This window comes from Tachyglossus aculeatus, chromosome 10 (assembly GCF_015852505.1).
Source record: "Tachyglossus aculeatus isolate mTacAcu1 chromosome 10, mTacAcu1.pri, whole genome shotgun sequence".
Taxonomy (NCBI): domain Eukaryota; kingdom Metazoa; phylum Chordata; class Mammalia; order Monotremata; family Tachyglossidae; genus Tachyglossus; species Tachyglossus aculeatus.
Genome location: NC_052075.1, coordinates 50,302,514 through 50,313,598, shown reverse-complemented (window position 1 = coordinate 50,313,598; position 11,085 = coordinate 50,302,514). Strand labels below are relative to the sequence as shown.

At 50.3% G+C, this 11,085-nt stretch overlaps 1 protein-coding gene across 1 annotated transcript; it reads right to left on the bottom strand.

Annotated features, from left to right (window-relative positions):
- Positions 1–1,342: 1,342 nt before the first annotated feature.
- On the bottom strand, positions 1,343–7,282 carry CDC42EP5 (CDC42 effector protein 5). The gene is given in 3 exon segments (XM_038753116.1): positions 1,343–1,674; positions 1,676–1,860; positions 7,241–7,282. Coding segments are annotated over 2 exon segments (444 nt in total). The 5' UTR covers positions 1,858–1,860; positions 7,241–7,282; the 3' UTR covers positions 1,343–1,412.
- Positions 7,283–11,085: the final 3,803 nt, after the last annotated feature.

Genomic DNA, 11,085 nt, shown 5'->3' with positions numbered 1-11,085 from the left:
CCCCCCGCCACTCCCAGGTTCACGACACTTAAACGTACACATCTGTAATTGTATTTATCTGTATTGATGTCCCTCTCTCCCCCCTCTAGATTGTGAGCTCGTTGTGGGCAGGGAATGTCAGTTTATTGTTGTCTGGTACTTTCCCAAGCGCTTAATCCAATGCTCTGCCCACAGTAAGCGCTTAATAAATACGATTGAATGAATGAAATCCAACCAGATTCATTCATTCAATCGTATTTATTGAGCGCTTGCTGTGTGCAGAGCACTGTACTAAGCGCTTGGGCAGTACAAGTTGGCAACACATAGAGACGGTCCCTACGCAGCGTGGCTCAGTGACAAGAGCCCGGGCTTTGGAGTCAGAGGTCATGGGTTCAAATCCCGGTTCCGCCAACCGTCAGCTGGGTGACTTTGGGCAAGTCGCTTCACTTCTCTGGGCCTCAGTTCCCTCATCTGTCAAATGGGGATGAAGACCGTGAGCCCCCCGTGGGACAACCTGATCGCCTTGTAGCCTCCCCAGTGCTTAGAACAGTGCTTTGCACATAGTAAGCGCTTAATAAATGCCATCATTATTATTATTATCTAGCCCAGAGCCAGAACAGTCCCTGGCACATAGCAAGCGCTCTAACAGCTGTGTTATTTGGGGCAAGTCACTTCACTTCTCTGAGCCTCAGTTCCCTCATCTGTAAAATGGGGATGAAGACTGTGAGCCCCCCGTGGGACAACCTGATCGCCTTGTAGCCTCCCCAGCGCTTAGAACGGTGCTTTGCACATAGTTAGCGCTTAATAAATGCCGTCATTATTATTATTACCTAGCCCAGAGCTTAGAACAGTCCCCGGCACAAAGCAAGCGCTCTAACAGCTGTGTGATTTGGGGCAAGTCACTTCACTTCTCTGAGCCTCAGTTCCCTCATCTGGAAAATGGGGATGAAGACTGTGGGACAACCTGATTGCCTTGTAATAATAATGATGGCATTTATTAAGTGCTTACTCTGTGCAAAGCACTGTTCAAAGCCCTTGTAACCCCTCCAGAGCTTAGAACAGTGCTCTGCACATAGTAAGCACTTAATAAATGCCTTCATTATTATTATTAACAAATACCACCCAAAAAAGGAGGGAGGGCGGAAGGTCTCTTGGTTCTGTCATATTCCTCAGGCCTTCCCGGACAGAGGGGTACGGGCAGTCGCGACTGAAATAAAACTTTGATCTATTTATTTCTCGATAAAGATTCGAAGAGCCGCGCGGAGGGGGGGAGGGTGCTATACAGGGGATTTATTCAATCTTATTTATTGAGCGCTTACTGTGTGCAGAGCACTGGACTATATCTGTATTAAAAAAACTCAAACTGGGCTGGATAGAGGGGGGAGAAAAGAGAGTCTGGAGGGGAGCAGCAGCAGCAGGAGGTGGGGAGGGGGCTACAGGCCGATGACGTCCTCCAGGTCCTCCTCGGAGCCGAAGGGCAGGCGGGCCCCCTGCCCCCTGCCCCCGTCGAGGGCGCTTGGCCCGGCTTGGTGCCCACCTTGGTGCCCCCTCTCCATGACCCCCAGCACCTCGTCCAGGATGGAGGGCCCCAAGTCCAGCTGGAAGGACAGGAAGGGGTCGGCAGGGGGGGGCCCTGTTGGGGGTCCCCCCGGGGGCGGCGGGGGTCCCCCCGGGCGGGCCGGGGGTGGCGGGGGGGCCAGGGCCCGGGGCGGGCTTCGGGGGGCCCCCGTGTCGGCTGAGGAAGGAGGTGTCCCCGAAGGCGTCGCCTCCGCGCCCCACGTGCATCGTGTGTCGAAAGTCGCCCAGTGGGGCTGAGATGGCGGCCCGCTCGATTCGCTTCTTGGGCAAGGACGGGCCCAGCTGCTTCAGGACTGGCATGGTCTAAGGACGGAAGGAAAGAAGGAAGGAAGGAAGGAAGGTAGGCCCAACAGCACCGGGATGGGCACCGGGGTCACTCAGGGGGCACCCACCCCCAGGCCCCCTGTCGCCCCAAGAAACCAGCCCCCTTCCCTTCCCACAGGCCGCGGGCCTGTTGGTGGGGAGGGACCATCTCTCTCTCTCTCTGTGGCCGAATTGGACTTCCCAAGCGCTTAGTCCAGTGGTCTGCACCCAGGAAGCGCTCATTTATTTTATTTTGTGAATATGTTTTGTTTTGTTGTCCGTCTCCCCCTTCTAGACTGTGAGCCCGCTGTTGGGTAGGGACTGTCTCTAGATGTTGCCAACTTGTACTTTCCAATCACATAGTACAGCGCTCTGCACACAGTAAGTACTCAATAAATACGATGGAATGAATGAATGAATGAATTTATTTTACTTGTACATATTTACTATTCTATTTATTTTATTTTGTTGATATGTTTTGTTTTGTTGTCCGTCTCCCCCTTCTAGACTGTGAGCCCACTGTAAGGTAGGGACCGTCTCTAGATGTTGCTGACTTGTACTTTCCAAGAGCTTAGTACAGTGCTCTGCACGCAGTAAGCGCTCAATAAATACGATGGAATGAATGAATGAATTCATTTATTTTAACTTGTACATATTTACTATTCTATGCATTTTATTTTGTTAATATCTTTTGTTTTGTTGTCCGTCTCCCCCTTCTAGACTGTGAGCCCGCTGTTGGGTAGGGACCGTCTCTAGATGTTGCCGACTTGTACTTCCCAAGCGCTTAGTACAGTGCTCTGCACACAGGAAGCTCTCGATAAATACGATGGAACGAATGAATGAATAAATACGATGGAATGAATGAATAAATAAATACGATGGAATGAATGAATGAATGAATTCCCCTTCCCTTCTCATTCCCTACTCTTCCCTCCCCATCCCTTCCCTTTCCATTCCCCTCCTCCCCCTCCCCACCCCCCCGCCCTACCTCCTTCCCCTCCCTACAGCACCTGTATATATGTTTGTACGGATTTATTAGTCTATTTTACTTGTACATATTTACTATTCTATTTATTTTATTTTGTTAATATGTTTTGTTTTGTTGTCTGTCTCCCCCTTCTGGACTGTGAGCCCGTTGTTGGGTAGGGACCGTCTCTCTAGGTTGCCAACTTGTATTTCCCAATCAATCAATCAATCAATCAATCGTATTTATTGAGCGCTTACTATGTGCAGAGCACTGTACTAAGCGCTTGGGAAGTACAAATTGGCATCACATAGAGACAGTCCCTACCCAACAGTGGGCTCACAGTCTAAAAGGGGGAGACAGAGAACAGAACCAAACATACCAACAAAATAAAATAAGTAGGATAGAAATGTACAAGTAAAATAAATAAATAAATAGAGTAATAAATATGTACAACCATATATACATATATACAGGTGCTGTGGGGAAGGGAAGGAGGTAAGACGGGGGGATGGAGAGGGGGAAGCGCTTAGTACAGTGCTCTGCACACAGTAAGCGCTCAATAAATACGATTGAATGAATGAATGAATTCCCTTCCCATTCCCCTTTCCATTCCCATTTCCCTTTCCATTCCCTTCCCATTCCCATTTCCCTTTCCATTCCCTTCCAATTCCCCTTCCCTTTCCATTCCCGTCCCATAATAATGATTGCATTTGTTAAGCGCTTACAATGTGCCAAGCACTGTTCTAAGCGCTGGGGGGGAATACAGGTAATCAGGTTGTCCCACATGGGGCTAACAGTCTTAATCCCCATTTTAATAATAATAATGATGATGGCATTTGTTAAGCGCTTGCTATGCGCCAAACACTGTTCTAAGCGCTGGGGGGATACAGGTAATCAGGTTGTCCCACATGGGGTCAACAGTCTTAATCCCCATTTTAATAATAATAATGACGGCATTTGTTAAGCGCTTACTAGGTGCCAAGCACTGTTCTAACCGCTGGAGGGGGGATACAAGGTCATCAGGTTGTCCCACATGGGGCTAACAGTCTTAATCCCCATTTTGATAATAATAATGATGATGATGACGGCATTTGTTAAGCGCTTACTAGGTGCCAAGCGCTGTTCTAAGCGCTGGAGGGGGGGATACAAGGTCATCAGGTTGTCCCACATGGGGCTAACAGTCTTAATCTCCATTTTAGTAATAATAATGATGACGGCATTTGTTAGGCGCTTACTAGGTGCCAAGCACTGTTCTAAGCGCTGGAGGGGGGGATACAAGGTCATCAGGTTGTCCCACATGGGGCTAACAGTCTTAATCTCCATTTTAGTAATAATAATGATGACGGCATTTGTTAGGCGCTTACTACGTGCCAAGCACTGTTCTAAGCGCTGGGGGGGGTACAAGGTCATCAGGTTGTCCCACATGGGGCTAACAGTCTTAATCCCCATTTGAATAATAATAATAATGATGATGGCATTTGTTAAGCGCTTACTATGTGCCAAGTACTGTTCTAAGCGCTGGAGGGTGGGGGGGGGGGGGATACAAGGTGATCAGGTTGTCCCACGGGGGGCTCCCGGTCTTCATCCCCATTTGACAGATGAGGCCCAGAGAAGTGAAGTGACTCGCCCAAAATCACACAGCAGACAAGCGCTAGTGCCGGGCTTAAAGCCCACGACCTCTCACTCCTAAACCCGGGTTCTTTCCACTGAGCTCGCTGTTTCCCATCCCATCCCATCCCATCCCTCGCCCTCCCGCTTCCCGCTCCCGAGGGCAGGAAGCTGGTTTCCTGCTCAGGGCGGAGGGGTGGGGGGAGGCCTGGGTCGGGGGTCCCGCGGGAGAACGGGGCCGCCGGGAGCAGAGGAGCAGCGTGGCTCAGTGGAAAGAGCCCGGGCCTGGGACTCAGAAGTCGTGAGTTCGAATCCCGGCTCTGCCATTTATCAGCTGTGACGTTGGGCGAGTCACTTAATGATAATGATAGCATTGATTCAGCGCTTACTATGTGCAAAGCACTGTTCTAAGCGCTAGGGAGGTTCCAAGGTGATCAGGTTGTCCCACGGGGGGCTCCCAGTCTTCATCCCCATTTTACAGATGAGGTAACTGAGGCCCAGAGAAGTGAAGTGACTTGCCCAAAGTCACACAGCAGACAAGCGATAGTGCCGGGATTAAAACCCACGACCTCTCACTCCTAAACCCGGGCTCTTTCCACTGAGCCCGCTGTTTCCCATCCCATCCCATCCCTCGCTCTCCCGGTGGAGCCGGGATTTGAACCCATGACCTCTGACTCCAAAGCCCGGGCTCTTTCCACTGAGCCCTTCTCTGGGCCTCAGTGACATAATAATAATAATGGCGTTTATTAAGCGCTTACTATGCGCAAAGCACTGTTCTAAGCGCTGGGGAGGTTACAAGGTGATAAAGTTGTCCCACAGGGGCTGGCTCACAGTCTTAATCCCCATTTTCCAGATGAGGGAACTGAGGCCCAGAGAAGTGAAGTGACTTGCCCAAAGTCACCCAGCTGACAATTGGCGGAGTCGGGATTCGAACCCACGACCTCTGACTCCAAAGCCCGGGCTCTTTCCACTGAGCCACGCTGCTTCATACGGACCTCATCTGTAAACTGGGGGTGAAGACTGTGAGCCGCACGTGGGACAACCTGATCACCTGGTATCCCCCCTAGCGCTTAGAACAGTGCTTGGCACATAGTAAGCGCTTAACAAATGCCATTATTATTAAATGATGGATGGACGGGGAAGGGGATTGCCAAATTTCTGGGCCCCCTTCCTGCCCCCGTCCCCTCCCCAATCCAGCCTCGCCCCTCCGCCCCGCGGGTCTGGATCAGGTCGGACCGGTTCTCTGGGTCCGGGGGCGGGGTTCAAATAGCTTGGGGACCTCGGGGGTCCCAGATCCCCCCTTCTCCTCTTCCTCTTCCTCCTCCTCCTCCAGCAGCCCCCCATGGCAGGGCCTGGGGACGCCTGGGTCATTCAATCAATCAATCAATCAATCAATCAATCGCATTTATTGAGCGCTTACTGTGTGCAGAGCACTGTACTAAGCGCTTGGGAAGTACAAGTTGGCATTCATTCAATCGTATTTATTGAGCGCTTACTGTGTGCAGAGCACCGTACTAAGCGCTTGGGAAGTCCAAGTCGGCAACATCTAGAGACGGTCCCGACCCAACAGCGGGCTCACAGTCTAGAAGGGGGAGACAGACAGCAAAACCAAACATATTAACCAAATAATAATAATAATGATGGCATTTGTTAAGCGCTTACTATGTGCAAAGCACTGTTCTAAGCGCTGGGGGGATACAAGGTGATCAGGTTGTCCCGCGTGGGGCTTACAGTCGTCATCCCCACTTTACAGATGAGGTATAACATAAATAGTAAATATGTACAAGTAAAATAAATCCATCCATTCCATCGTATTTATTGAGCGCTTACTGTGTGCAGAGCACCGGACTAAGCGCTTGGGAAGTACAAGTTGGCAACATTCATTCATTCATTCAATCGTATTTATTGAGCGCTTACTGTGTGCGGAGCACCGTACTAAGCGCTTGGGAAGTACAAGTCGGCAACATAGAGAGACGGTCCCTACCCAACAGCGGGCTCACAGTCTAGAAGGGGGAGACAGACAACAAAACAAAACATATGAACAAAATGAACAGAATAAATATGTACAAGTAAAATAAATAAGTAGAGTAATAAATACGTACAAACATATATACATATATACAGGTACTGTGGGGAGGGGAAGGAGGTAAGGCGGGGAGAGGGGGAGAGGAAGGAGGGGGGCTCAGTCTGGGAAGGCCTCATTCATTCATTCAATCATATTTATTCATTCATTCATTCAATCGTATTTACTCATTCATCCATTCATTCAATCGTATTTATTGAGCGCTTACTATGTGCAGAGCACTGTACTAAGTGCTTGGGAAGTACAAGTTGGCAACATATAGAGACGGTCCCTACCCAACAGTGGGCTCACAGCCTAGAAGGGGGAGACAGACAACAGCACAAAATATATTAACAAAATAAAATAAATAGAATAGTAAATATGTACAAGTAAATTCATTCATTCATTCAATCGTATTTATTGAGCGCTTACTATGTGCAGAGCTCTGGACTAAGCGCTTGGGAAGTCCAAGTCGGCAACATCTAGAGCCGGTCCCTACCCAACAGCGGGCTCACAGTCTAGAAGGGGGAGACAGACAACGGAACCGAACATATTAACAAAATAAAATAAATGGAATAAATCTGTACAACCATCTATACATCTATACAGGTGCTGTGGGGAGGGGAAGGAGGTAAGGCGGGGGGGATGGGGAGGGGGAGGAGGGTCCGTGGGCCGTCAGTCCCTGGGAGGAGCCCCCTCCCCACCCCTGGATGCCCCCCACCTTCCCCGACGCCCCCACTTACTCTGCGGCCTTCTGCGGGGCTCCGGGTCCGGGGGAAAAGGGTCGGGGGGCTAGGAGGGGGGAAGAGGCGGTGTTCCTCCTTCTCCTCCTCCTCCTCCTCCTCCCCTCCTCTTCTTCCTCCTCCTCCTCCCTCCCCCTGGATCCTTCCTTCCTTCCTTCCCTGCCTCCCTCCTCCCCCTGGATCCGTTTCCTCCTCCTGCTCTCTCCGGACGTTTCTCTCCCGCCCCCCCCCCCCCAGAAAATAATAATACTAACGATGGCATTTGTTAAGCGCTCACTATGTGCCAAGCCCTGTTCTAAGCGCTGGGGAGGGTAGAAGGGGATCGGGTGGCCCCACGTGGGGCTCACAGTCTTCACCCCCATTTTACAGATGAGGGAACTGAGGCCCAGTGAAGTGACTGTCTCTATATGTTGCCAACTTGTACTTCCCAAGCGCTTAGTACAGTGCTCTGCATACAGTAAGCGCTCAATAAATACGATTGATTGATTGATTGACTTGCCCAAGGTCAAACAGCTAAGTGGCAGAGGCGGAATTAGAACCCACGACCTCTGACTCCCAAGCCCGGGCTCTTTCCACTGAGCCACGCTGCTTCTCCTCGGGGGTCTGCGGGCCCGGGACCCAGGCTCCCTCGCCCCACAGCTCCCTTTCGTTCATTCACTCATTCAATCGTATTTATTGAGCGCTTACTGTGTGCAGAGAATTCATTCATTCAATCGTATTTATTGAGCGCTTACCGTGTGCGGGGCACTGTACTAGGCGCTGGGGAAGTCCAAGTCGGCAACAGATAGAGACGGTCCCTACCCAACAGTGGGCTCACAGTCTAGAAGAGCACTGTACTAGGCGCTTGGGAAGTCCAAGTCGGCAACATATAGAGATGGTCCGTAACCAACAGTGGACTCACAGTCTAGAAGAGCACTGTACTAAGCGCTTGGGAAGTCCAAGTCGGCAACAGATAGAGACGGCCCCTACCCAACAACGGGCTCACAGTCTAGAAGGAAGTCCAGGACCCACCGCCTCCCACTTCTTCCCAACTTCCAACCCTTTTCCCACCGGGAACCTTCTACTCCTTCAGGACTTGGTTTCCCCTTCCCTACTTCCCCGCTTCCCTCCAAACCAGCTCCCCCCCGCCCCATAGCGTTCTGCCCCAGGGACCCAGGCGTCCTGTCTCCCAACCCCAGTTCCCTTCCCAGATCCCAGGCTTCCTCTTTCCCAGCCCTCCTTCCCCGCCTTCGCTCCCCCTTGGGATTCAGGCCTCTTCCCCCCCCCCTCCCAAGGCCGGCCCCACTTTACCTGGTAGAAGAAGCAGGGGAGGGGGCACCCCTTCTTAGGGGCGCATGGTGGGAGGGGGGAGAGATCCGCACTCAGAGCCGCCGCCCAGTCTGGACCAGTGTGGGACTGGGAGGGTTAAGAAGCCGGCCCCTCCCTTAGCCCCAAAAACTTTGGCTCTGGGATTTAAAGGGCCAGGCGGGCCAGGACTGGGGGGGCGGGGACCCCCAAAGAGTCCCCACAAAGAGGGGAAGGGGCACTGGACCACTGGGCCAAGAAAAGGGGACAGGGGCTCCGGGAAAGCTGGGGGTGGGGGGATCAAAGAAAGGGAAATGTCACCTCCCACCCCTCCCCCCTCTGCTTCCCTCCCCTCCCCCGTCCCCGGCCTGGAATTTCCTGAAACTGGGGAAGTTTGGCTTTTTTTTTTTTTTTTTTTCTGGAATAGTAATTTCTTCCAGATTGAGCCTGATCCCGGGAAAGATGCGAGAAAGACCGAGAGAAAAAGAGGGGGACGGGGGGGGGGGGGGCCCACGGGGACAGAATTTCCCCTCCCCCGGCACGATTTGGTGGGCAGGCCTGCTGGCCTTTATTTTTTATCCTTGAAGCTTTCTGAGGATCGAATTATAAAATGTCTTTCTCAAAGCAATAATAAGACTGTGAGCCCACTGTTTGAGCCCATTGATTGATTGATTGAATAACTGTGGTATTTCCCCCCTCCGCTCCCTCTCCATCCTCCCCATCTTACCTCCTTCCCTTCCCCACAGCACCTGTATATATGTATATATGTTCGTACATATTTATTACTATATTTTATTTGTGCATATCTATTCTATTTATTTTATTTTGTTAGTATGTTTGGTTTTGTCCTCTGTCTCCCCCTTTTAGACTGTGAGCCCACTGTTGGGTAGGGACCGTCTCTCTATGTTGCCAATTTGTACTTCCCAAGCGCTTAGTCCAGTGCTCTGCACACAGTAAGCGCTCAATAAATACGATTGATTGATTGATTGATTATTTTATTCGTACACATTTATTCTATTTATTTTATTTGGTTAATATGTTTGGTTTTGTTGTCTGTGTCCCCCTTCTAGACTGTGAGCCCGCTGTTGGGTTGGGACCGTCTCTATGTGTTGCCAACTTGGACTTCCCAAGCGCTTAGTCCAGGGCTCTGCACACAGTAAGCGCTCAATAAATACGACTGAATGGATGAATGAATTAGGGAAAGGGAAAGGAGGCGGAGATAAAGACGGAACAGACATTGAGACTGGGGAGATAGACACGGAGATAGAGACGGAGCAGTGGGAGAGAAAAGTATTGACACAGAGATACACAGAGGCCGGGAGACTCTGAGAGAGAACCCAGGAGATGAAAACAGAAATCAATGGGTAAAAAAGAGTGACTGAAGTGAGAAAGAGAAGTTTAGGGAGGTGGAGGGAAAGGGAACAGATTATAACCCATCTCCAAATACCATATCTTACCCCAGTGTTTAGTTCAGTGCTTGGCACACAGTGAATAATAATAATAATAGTGATGATGATGGCATTTATTAAGCGCTTACTATGTGCAAAGCACTGTTCTAAGCGCTAGGGAGGTTACAAGGTGATCAGGTTGCCCCACAAGGGGCTCACAGTATTAATCCCCATTTTACAGATGAGGGCACTGAGGCCCAGAGAAGTTAAGTGACTTGCCCAAAGTCACACAGCTGACAGCGGAGTGGGGATTTGAACTCATGACCTCCGATTCCAAAACCCGGGCTCTTTCCACTGAGCCACGCTGCTCTCTAATCTTACAGTAGACTGTAAGCTCCTTGGGGGCAGGGAATGTGTCTGTTTATTGTTGTATTGTTGTACTCTATTTATTCTACTTGTACATATCTATTCTATTTATTTTATTTTGTTAATATGTTTTGTTTTGTTCTCTGTCTCCCCCTTCTAGACTGTGAGCCCACTGCTGGGTAGGGACCGTCTCTATATGGTGCCAACTTGTACTTCCCAAGCACTTAGTACAGTGCTCTGCACACAGTAAGTGCTCAATAAATATGATTGATTGATTGATATTGTCCTCTCCCAAGCGCTTAGTACAGTGTTCAGCACACAGTAAGGGCTCGATAAATCCCGACTGAATGAATCCGAACCTTCTGACCGGGACTGGGGAGAACCCATAACAAATACCATCATGGTTATTAGGAGACAGGGAAGCAATCAATGGTATTTACTGAGCGCTTGCTGTGTACGGAGCAGCGTGGCTCAGTGGAAAGAGCCCGGGCTTGGGAGTTAGAGGTCATGGGTTCAAATCCCGGCTCCACCAATTGTCAGCTGTGTGACTTTGGGCAAGTCACTTCACTTCTCTGTGCCTCAGTTACCTCATCTGTAAAATGTAGATTAAGACTGTGAGCCCCTCGTGGGACAACCTGAACACCTTGTATCCTCCCCAGTGCTTAGAACAGTGCCTTGCACATAGTAAGTGCTGAACAAATGGCATCATTATTATTACGGAGGACTGTACTAAGCACTTGGGAGAGTAGGCACCGAGTTATGTTGCCAACTTGTACTTCCCAAGAGCTTAGTACAGTGCTCTGCACA